This window comes from Bison bison, unplaced genomic scaffold (assembly GCF_000754665.1).
Source record: "Bison bison bison isolate TAMUID 2011002044 unplaced genomic scaffold, Bison_UMD1.0 scf7180017864492, whole genome shotgun sequence".
Taxonomy (NCBI): Eukaryota; Metazoa; Chordata; class Mammalia; order Artiodactyla; family Bovidae; genus Bison; species Bison bison.
In genome coordinates this window covers 6,893,848-6,904,314 of record NW_011495051.1, presented here as the reverse complement: position 1 = coordinate 6,904,314, position 10,467 = coordinate 6,893,848, and the positions used below count along the sequence as shown (strand labels likewise).

At 45.6% G+C, this 10,467-nt stretch overlaps 1 protein-coding gene across 2 annotated transcripts in view; it reads right to left on the bottom strand.

Moving 5' to 3' along the window:
* INSR (insulin receptor) overlaps nucleotides 1-10,467 on the bottom strand; it is a 146,565-nt gene that overhangs the window by 22,127 nt on the left and 113,971 nt on the right. For both annotated transcript variants that reach the window (XM_010828303.1, XM_010828304.1), the window contains 3 exons: nucleotides 7,972-8,246; nucleotides 6,936-7,075; nucleotides 146-305 (listed from right to left, as the gene is read on the bottom strand). In XM_010828303.1, coding sequence (XP_010826605.1) covers nucleotides 146-305; nucleotides 6,936-7,075; nucleotides 7,972-8,246 — 575 coding nt within the window. The remainder of the gene's footprint in view (nucleotides 1-145; nucleotides 306-6,935; nucleotides 7,076-7,971; nucleotides 8,247-10,467) is intronic.

The window sequence follows — 10,467 nt, the reverse complement described above, 5'->3', positions numbered from 1 at the left end:
CACACAGCAGCAGCCGGTGGACCCCGAGGTCAAGTCAGAGGCAGTACCCACAGCCTCCAGGCTTCCCCAAGCATCCTCTGAAACGCCCTGCTAGGCCCAGCACCAAGCACAGACTCTACCAGTCGAAGTGGCCGTGCAGACTTACAATAGTCTGTCACGTAGAAATAGGTGGCTTCCGTCCAAGACCCATTGCCTGCCAGGGAGGTGGCCCGAACTCGCACACTGTAATTCCCAGGCAGCAGCCCACGCAGCCGGCAGCCACGCTCCAGAGCATAATGTCGGCGGGAGACGCAGAGGTGCAGCTCCTGAAAGACAAAGATCCCACTCAGAAACAACATGGAGGGAGTGAGGCATAAACACTGCAACATGTGAGCGACTTTGAGCCTCGTGAAATTCCCGAACCATAGCTCTATGGATAAGGCACAGATAGAGAGATTATCGGGCTTCCCTGGTGGCTCTGAGGGTAAAGAATTCACCTGCAATGCAAGGGACCCAGCTTCGATCCCTGGATCAGGAAGATCCCCTGGAGAAGGGAATGGCAACCCACTCCAGTATTCTTGCCTGGAGAATCCCATGGACAGAGGAGCCTGTTGGGCTACAGTCCAAGGGGTTGCAAAGAGTTGGACATGACTGAGTGACTTTCATGTTTTCACTTTCAGAGAAGTTATTGTTGTTGATAATAGCCAATATTCCAAAACCATAGCCAAGCACATGGCTTAGATCATGGCACTTAACCCTTATGATGTCACGCTTAGCTTAGTTAGAAACAAGGAAAGTGAGGCTTAGAGCAGAGGTCAGTGAACTTTGGCTGTAAAGGGCCAGAGAGTAAATTATTTTTAGCTCTAAGGGGGCCAGGTGGTCACTGTTATCAATTCAACCTTCAATAGCTCAAAAGCAGTCCGAACCAGGTCCTGAATCTCTAATATCCGTAGACAAACAGGTGTGGCTGTGTGCCCACAAGACACGGTGGATGCTGAAAGCTGAACCTCGCAGAAATTTACACATGTGAGATACTAGGGCTTCCCTGGTGGCTCAAACAGTAAAGAATCTGCCTGCAATGCAGGAGACCCAGGTTCAATCCCTAGGTCAGGTAGATCCCCTGGAGAAGGGAATGGCAACCCACTCCAGTATTCTTGCCTGGAGAAATCCATGGACAGAGGAGCCTGGCAGGCTACAGTCTATGGGGTCACAAAGAGTCAGACACAAGTGAGCAACTAACACACACACATACACACACATGAGCTACTATTTTTCTTTTGAATTTTTTTCAACTGTCTGAAGATGTGAAAGTGATTCTTAGCTCATAAGCTGTACAAAAACAGGCATTGCATAAATAGTTTGTCTTCTGCTTCTGGGGGAGTTGAAATGATTTGTCCCAGATCTCATAGCTGGTCATTGGCAGGGCAGCCCTTGAACCCAGAACTGTCTGGCTCCAAACCCACCAACTGTCTGGCTTCCTTGAAACCACCATGGAGTATTTTCACCAGGACTCCAGGAAGGCAGGAAAGAAGGAACTCAGATCTCCTAAATCACCTAAGAACCAAACAGATACATGGACTTAATGTCTTAAGGACAAATTTTAAAACAGGTTCCTTCTCACAATGTAGCTTTTTGATTTATTTATTAAAAGAGTTTGTGTGTGTGTGTGTACGCATGCGCACGTGCACGTTCAGTCATACAGTCCTTGTGACCCCATGGACTGTAGCCCATCAGGCTCCTCTCTCCATGGGATTTCCCAGGCAAGAATACTGAAGTGAGTTGCCAATTCCTTCTCCAGGGGATCTAAAAGAGTTGCTGCTGCTGCTGCTGCTAAGTCGCTTCAGTTGTGTCCAACTCTGTGCAACCCCACAGATGGCAGCCCACCAGGCTTCCCGTCCTTGGGATTCTCCAGGCAAGAACACTGGAGTGGGTTGCCATTTCCTTCTCCAATGCATGAAAGTGAAAAGTGAAAGGGAAGTCGCTCAGTCGTGTCTGACTCTAGCGACCCCATGGACTGCAGCCTACCAGGCTCCTCCGTCCATGGGATTTTCTAGGCAAAAGTACTGGAGTGGGGTACCATTGCCTTCTCCGCTAAAAGAGTTGGGATATACTTAAATGTCTGGAAAGAAGGTAGAGATACACACCCCAGCAATAAACATGTAAAAAGAAAGAAACCCAGGGCTTATTAGGAGAAGCATAAGGCTCACTGGGAAATATGATCATGAAACCTGTAAGCGTCGGCCAGTTTTAAAACTTTCCAAAACAGCTCCGAGTTCATAGTGCATGCAGGGAACTGGACTGGAAAATTTCAGGAGGGAGTGGGAGGAGGGAGAGAAACGTAAAAACTCCCGTGCTTATCATGTGATAATAACAGCAAGAAAACAGATCAGGCTAGTGGTAGGAGTGGGGAAGTCTAGTCCAAAGGTTCTTCCAAGTCGAATGAGTCACCAAGTGGAAAGGGACAAATAAGCAAATATAGAAACCAAAGGGAGCTGCTATCTGGGGAGAAAGGGAAAATATAGCCTCCAGTGCTGGTCGGGTACCTCGAGGGGTGAGGACAGAGAAGGGAGCCTGATGGAAGGAACTAGAGACACCAAAAAAAAAAAAACCACCAAGAAGCAAGTCTGATGAAGAATGAAGAAGCCAATTACAGAAAAGTTTGTGCAAACAAGGGGGAAAAAAAGAAAAACAGCTCAAAACTGCAAAAACATGCTGAGGCAGAGATGTTAATTGCATAGAAACTGAAAATTGATGCTCTCTTTCCACAGAGATGGTTCCTGGGTCCAGGGTGTCCCAGGATGGGAAGGGAAGTGGTGAGGGGAGAAATGACTGATGCAAAGTTCAAGGAGAGGCAGAATCAAAAACAACGGTGATTTGGGCTGTTCAACTAGCAAATAAGAGGGGAAAAAATGACCTCCCACCAAATGCTGGAGAGAATTTTGTAAACTTGGCAAAATTACATCCCAACAGTACAACTGGTGTCAAAAACTTCTTTTTTTTTTTACTTTACTTTTTACTTTATCAAGGGTTTCCCAGGTGGTACAGTGGTAAAGAACCTGCCTGTCAACACAAGAGTTGCCAGAGTCATGGGTTCAATCCCTGGGTGGGGAAGATACCCTGTAAGAGGAAATGGCAACCCTGCAGTATTCTTGCCTGGAAAATCCCATAGACAGAGGAGCCTGGTGGGCTACAGTCCACAGGGTTGCAAAGAGTCAGACACAACTGAGCAACTGAGAATACACACACATTATTCAAAGCGATGCTAGACAATTAAAGAAAATGGAAATAACAGACCAGTTTTGTTCATGAGGAGTTTTTTTTCTTTTAAGGCATTACAACCTCTCACTTCTAACTTTCCCTCCAACTCCCTGATCCTCTAAAGAGCAAATACTGCTGGTCTGTCTGGGATCAGGGTCAGGCAGAGATTATGGTGGGGATTGGTGGTAGGGATTCCTACTGGTGACCCTTGGGTTCCAGAAATGAGAGAGGCAGGCCAGCAATGGTGGCTGAGAGAAGTTAGGGTTGGATCCAGTGCCAATAGGGTAACCCATGTTATACTGGGGTGCAAGAATTTAGTGTTCAAACCTGCTAAGTGAAGTGAAAGTCACTCAGTCGTGTCCAACTCTTTGAGACCCCATGGACTAGAGTCCATGGAATTCTCCAGGTCACAATACTGGAGTGGATAGCCATTCTCTTCTCCAGGGAATCTTCCCAACCCAGGGATCGAACCCAGGTGTCCCACATTGCAAGCAGATTCTTTATCAGCTGAACCACCAGGGGAGACCTACTGGTGACCTTTGGGTTCCAGAAATGAGAGAGTTAGGCCAGCAAAGGTAGCTGGGAGAAGGGTTGGATCCAGTGCCAAAGGGATAAACTGTACCAGTTTATCTATGTTATACTGGGATGCGGGACTTTAATGTTCAAACCTGGGAAATTCCAAATGAGGATGAGATGGCCACAGTAGCAGAGACCTGTCTTCATAGAGACAGAAAGCGGATTAGTGATTGCCAAGGGTTGGAGGGAAAGGAAGTAGGAAAGATTGGGGGTTTAATGGCTGGAGGTGGAGGTAGGCTTTCTTTAAGAAGTGATGAAAATACTCTGGAATTGTGGTGATGGTAGCACAACTCTGTAACTATATTACAAATCACTGCATTGTATCAATATGTGTTCAGTTCAGTTCAGTTCAGTCCAGTCGCTCAGCTGTGTCCGACTCTGCAACCCCATGGACTGCAGCACACCAGGCCTCCCTGTCCATCACCAACTCCCGAAGTCCACTAAAATCATGTCGATCATGTCGGTGATGCCATCCAACCATCTCAGCTCTGTCGTCCCCTTCTCCTCCCACTTTCAATCTTCCCCAGCATCAGGGTCTTTTCAAATGAGTCAGCTCTTCACATTAATATGTGTTAAGTGGCTGTATTTTACCATGTGTGAATGTATCTCAATTAAGCTGTTATTAAAAAACCCTTATGCCTAAGCCAATCAGCACACAGCACTGTCCTGGTCTTATGACTGGGTGTCATGTGACCTCAGACTGGCTGGAAATGCAGGGACACAGACTCTCTTCTTCCAGGCTTGGTGCTGAGAGAATGAGGGTTGGAACCTCTAAAATCACAGGACAGCCAGGAGCTACTGGGCTCACTGCAAGGACCCTTGAGACACAAAAGATCCAAAGGAATCTGGATCCAGCTGTGCCTGAACTCCATCAGCTGGTTATGGAAGCTAATAAGCTTCCCTTTTGTCATGAGTTACTTTCGTGGGTGCTGGTGGAAGATGAAGAGTAACAGCTTAGAGAATCTAAAATCCAGAGCTGGAAATCTCAGTCTCCTTGTTATACTGGACCATGATCACCCCCCAACATAAAACTTTAAAAGGCTGTATATCCACCAGTCTTATATACGCACCATCTTCTATGTATCCATTCTCCAGTGGGTGGACATCTAGTGGCTTGCACTTTTCGTTGGTGGTGAGATTCTTATGCATAAAGCTTTGCTACCAACCCAAATCTGAACTATTTCGTTAGAACAAATGCGATTAATATATATGGGAGGAGATTTAAATCACCTGTGCACTAGTGGCTCCCTGGGGATCGTGCTTCTCTTTATATGCCCCCGAAGGCTCCTCTCCCACACTGATTCTGGGCTTGGCCACTAGGCTCACACTGATGCATATTTTTCCTTGACAACTGTCTGCAGGACATATAAAAACAGGCCAGGGGCCAGTTTGGCCCATAGATCATAGTTTGCTGATTTCAGTTCTAAATCATCATCAAAGCTGGATATCTGGGCATCCAGAGATGTGGTCCCAGGAGGGATCAACAGATGGAGGTCCATTTGTCATCTCTGGCTTGGGGAAGCCGAGCTGTGCCCACCAACCTCTGTTGCATGTGTGCTAAGTCAGTAGTGTCTGACTCTGTCACCCCATGGGCTGTAGCCCACCAGGCTCCTTTATCCATGGGATTCTCCAGGCAAGAAATCTGGAGTGGGTTGCCATGCCCTCCTCCAGGGGATCTCCCTGACCCAGGGATCGAACCCACATCTCCTGCAGCTCCTACACTGCAGGCAGATTCTTTACCGCTGAGCCACCGGGGAAGCCAACAACCTCTGTTAGGGGTTGGCAAACTAGAGCCCACAGGCTGAATCCGGTCCACTGCTTGATTTTCTAAATAAAGTTTTATTGGCAAACGGCCATGCCCATTCATTTTCATTCTGTGTCTGCTTTGAAGTCTATTCGGCTCCCTAAATTTCCATTGTCTCAGCCACAAAGGGAGACACTCACCAGCAGATTCTACTTTGTAGGGTCACTGTGAGGTGTAAATGGATCACTGCAAAGGGCTCAATTGATGGCAGGGTACACCCTCTGGGTCAGCTCAAATGTCAGATGACCTGACATCTGTCTGAAGTCATCCAGTAAATGGGAGAAGTGGCCCCAGTCAGTCCAAGCCTCAGCAGTGCCTCTCTGGTGGGCATGCGTGCTCAGTCGCTCAGTCATGTCTGGCTCTTTGCAACCCCTTGGACTGTACCCTGCCAGACTCCTCTGTCCATGGGATTCTCCAGGCAAGAATCCTGGAGTGGGTTACCATTTCCTCCTCCAGGGAAACCTTCCAGACCCAGGGATCAAGCCTGCATCTCCTGTGTCTTCTACATTGGCAGGATTCTTTACCATGGAGCCACAAGGTAGACAACAAGCCATATCTGAGGATAGAGACTTGCCCCACAGTGGTTACTAGCTTAGAACGGGGGCCAGCAAATCCAGCCTGCTTGCTGCCTGTTTTTGCAAATAAAGTTTTAATGGCACACAACCATCCCTTTTCATTTACATATTATCTACACGTGGCTTTCACAACGCAAAGGCAGAATTGAGTAGCTGCAGACACCATCTGACCACAAAGCCAAACATGTTTTGGATCTGGACCTTCACAGAAAGAATTGCCAGCCCCTGGATTACAACATCAGATAGCCCTGGGTTCAAATCCTGATTCTATTCTTATAAACCTTGGATGCAATTTAAATTCTGGATGCCTCAGTCAGTACCAAGCTCACTGGGTTTTCTGAGGATTTATTGTACTTCATTGATCCCAAGAGACATATTATTTCTACATTTGACATTTCTGAAATCTGAATGCATCTTACAGTTAGAATGGGCAGCACCTTTTTCTTTCTGAGCAGTCTGTGAGAATAACAGGGCTTCTTATCACATGTTAGATGTGGTAAAATTGGATAAATGAGATACCATGTACAAAGCATTTAGCGTGCATGGGGCACACAGTCCTGGGGAGAGTTTAGTTACAATAAAATGTTGGACCTGACCCATCTCCCTGGAAAGTCATATATCAAGGCTTTGAGTCTTCATGACAAAGCATCTAATGAGAGAAACACAGGAGCCAGAATTCACGAAAAGGAAGGAGGTACCAAGAACAGCCTTGAGGGCACATCCCCAGGCATCAAGGACCTTACCTCCTCGCCGTATCGTCGGTAACTCACTTCATACAGCACAATCAGACCGTTGGGTTCCTTGGGCTCCTGCCACATCAAGTGAACAACGTTGTTCTCGAAGATTTCATGGGTCACGGGGCCGACAATATCATCTGCCTTGGCTGTAAGGAGCAGTGATTAGTGCTGGGGACTCGATCCCTGGATCAAACCCCAACTCCACCACTGAGCAGCTGAGCAAACTTAAACTGGTCGTGTAATTGTGTTCCATTTCCCTTATTGGAGAATGGACATTCTCATGGAATTCTTCACATATTCATGTCTATCTACCCATCTATCTATCTATTTATGTATCTATTGATCTAGGAGAACCCTAATATACTATATATATATATATACACACACATACACACACAAAAATGTATGTATTTCTTAATTTCACTTTATTTTTCTTATGACTCACATACAGAAAAAGAGTCAGACACAACTTAGCGACTAAACAACAACTAGAAAGATGATTATAGTTAACAATGTATGTGTGTGTTGCTCGGTTGTGTGTGACTCTTTGCGACCCCATGAACTGTATAGCCCACCAGGCTCCTCTGTCCATGGAATTCTCCAGGCAAGAATACTGGAGTGGGTTGCCAGTCCCTTCTTCAGGGGATCTTCCCAACCCAGGGATCAAACCCAGGTCTCCTGAACTGCAGGCAGATTCTTTACTGTCTGAGCCACCAGGGAAGCACAAAGTTAATAATGCTGTGCTTTATACTTGAAAGCTGCTAAGAGTTGATCTGAAATGTTCTCACCACAAACAAGAAATGGTAATTTTGTGCCCTGATGGAGCTGTTAGCTAATGCTATTGTGGTAAAGATTTTGCAATGTCTAATGGAACAAATCAACACATTGTACACCTGAAATTTACATAATGCTTTATGTCCACTGCATCTCAGGGGAAAATGAAAAATGATGAAGGCAAATAGAGTCTCATGTATGCTGCCTAGAGAGTGGAGAGCTTCCTTGGTTAGCCTGTGTCTCTTGGCTCTGCGATGAGTCGACCTACCTTCAGGCATGGTCCTGGCACTGACATAGGCAGCCACGCTACACCTCTCCTCGGGGGAATCTTGGTTGCAAGCCTGAAGCTCGATGCGATAGCCAGTAAAGTGACGCAGGCCGGAGATGACCAGCGACTCCTTGTTCACCACTTTCTCGAAGGGTCTGTGCTCCTCCGAGCTCATGGGCGTGCTGGTGGAGGAGGTATTGGGGAACCCCAGAACAGTGGGCACGGCTGCTGTCACATTCCCCACGTCACCAAGGGCTCTGCGTTTCCTCGAAGGCCTGTCATGACAGGAGGACACACCTGGTCATACAATCACCATCTTTGAAAAAGTGCTGCTGGAGAATAAAAAGGCTTAAAACCAAAGACTGAGGTGCAGTGAGATTCAAGGGGAGGAGTGTGTACATTACAATGTAAATTTCCAGGAATTATAACCCAGAGTCGATTTTAAAGAAGATGCCCTCCTAGGCTCATGTCAGGCAAGCCTACCCCAAGAGAGGAGTGGGGAGGCTCTGGGACCACCCATAGTAGACACACCGATATTCCCCTCAACATGCTTAATTTCAGATTTTCATTTTGCAGATGAAGAGTCCAGCCAGGGTTAGTGTCAAAATTGAGATGCCAAAAGTGTGTCAGAGTCTAGCCCTGCCAAATGGTTCAAGCTACTTGACACCATCACCAGTTTAACCAGAAGAAATACGTCTTCTTATTCTTAGGCCCCTTTAGGACAATGGCATAATCTAAGTGATTAAACTTCAATCCTTGGGAAAAAAAAATTTCAACACTCAGGTTACTAAGGGTAACTCCCAAAATTGCCTATGCGATCGGCACATTTTCTCCCCTTTAAAAGATACACGAAGAAAAATGTTAATAGCCTAAAAAATTATAAATCCAAAAAGAAAGGTATAAAGAAAATTTGAATTCCTTAGCATTCCACTGACTGCTATGTCCTTTGGGCAATTATTTTTTCTGTGAATGTTACATACGGTTATAATGAGGGGATCAAGCTAGTTCTATAATCCATTTGGCTCACTTGTATTAGAAGCAATCTCAAATATTTTCCTGAAAACATAATGTCTCAAGTAGGATGGAATTTACTTTTTTTTCTTCAACGTGAAGATATTCCCTCCTTGTTATGAAAGTGCCACATGCTCATTGCAGAAAACTTGGAAACCTGTAGAATATTCCATTTAATGCAAGAACCATAATTTACTTAGTCATCCTCCAATTTTTAAAATATAAGCATATTCCCAATTTTTTTTGCTATTATAAATATTACTGTGATCATTGTCCAAGTGTCTCATTAGTTCCTAAAAGTTGACTCTAAGACATTATTAGATTATGCCTCTTCATACCTATGGCTAAATTGCTACCCTCCAGACCCTTTAAACTGACTTGTGGTCACACCCATTAAGGGGGTTCCCAGGTGGCAATAGTGGTAAAAAACCTGCCTGCCAGGAGATGAGACGCGGGTTCGATCCCTGAGTCGGGAAGATCCCTCAGAGCGGGATACTGACCCCAGTATTCTTACCTGGAGAATCCCATGGACAGAGGGGATTGGCAGGCTACAGTCCATAGGGTCCCAAAGAGTTAGACACAACTGAAGCAGCTTAGCACACAGATATATCTGTTGCTTATTTGTTTATTTATATTGTACCTACTTTCTGAAACTCTCATTCTGAGAGTTTCAGGGTTGATTTTCTTAGGTTTTCAAGGAATACTCTTGGATAAAGGGTCAGTAAACTTGTCACATAAATGCTAGATAGTAAATATTTGGGGTTTTGCCAGACGTGTGTTTTTTGTCACAGCTGTTCAACTTGCAATGGCTTTCAAGCCACGGCAGCTTGAAAACAGCCAGAGACATGATGTACACAAGTGGGAGTGGCTACTTTCCAATAAAACTTGTTGACAAAAACAGGCAGTCTGTCTACTCTTGAATCAGAATACCTGAAAATATCAATGCTTTTGTTTCCCACAATCCATTCCTTACAATCTATTCCAATTCTCATTTCTGCCTTACTGCATTGGCTGCTGCTACTGCTGCTAAGTCTCTTTAGTCGTGTCTGACTCTGTGTGATCCTACAGACGGCAGCCCACCAGGCTCCTCCGTCACTGGGATTCTCCAGGCAAGAACACTAGAGTGGGTTGCCATTTCCTTCTCCAATGCAGGAAAGTGAAAAGTGAAAGTGAAGTCGCTCAGCTGTGTCCGACTCTTAGGGACCCCATGGACTGCAGCCCACCAGGCTCCTCCATCCATGGGATTTTCCAGGTAAGAGTACTGGAGTGGGTTGCCACTGCCTTTTAGATACCCAGAGAATTGTTAATTAGTTATGATGAGATTGGCTTCCTTCCAAAGTAAACAGGAATAGTTTTAAGAAAGATGTTACTTTGGATGTTGGTTTCATCTAAATAATATTTATCTTGTTGCAGAAGTTTTCTAGTCCTAGCTTTATAAAAGGCCTCTCCCCCAACTGCCTTTCTTTAAGTCCAGTTCAGTTCAGT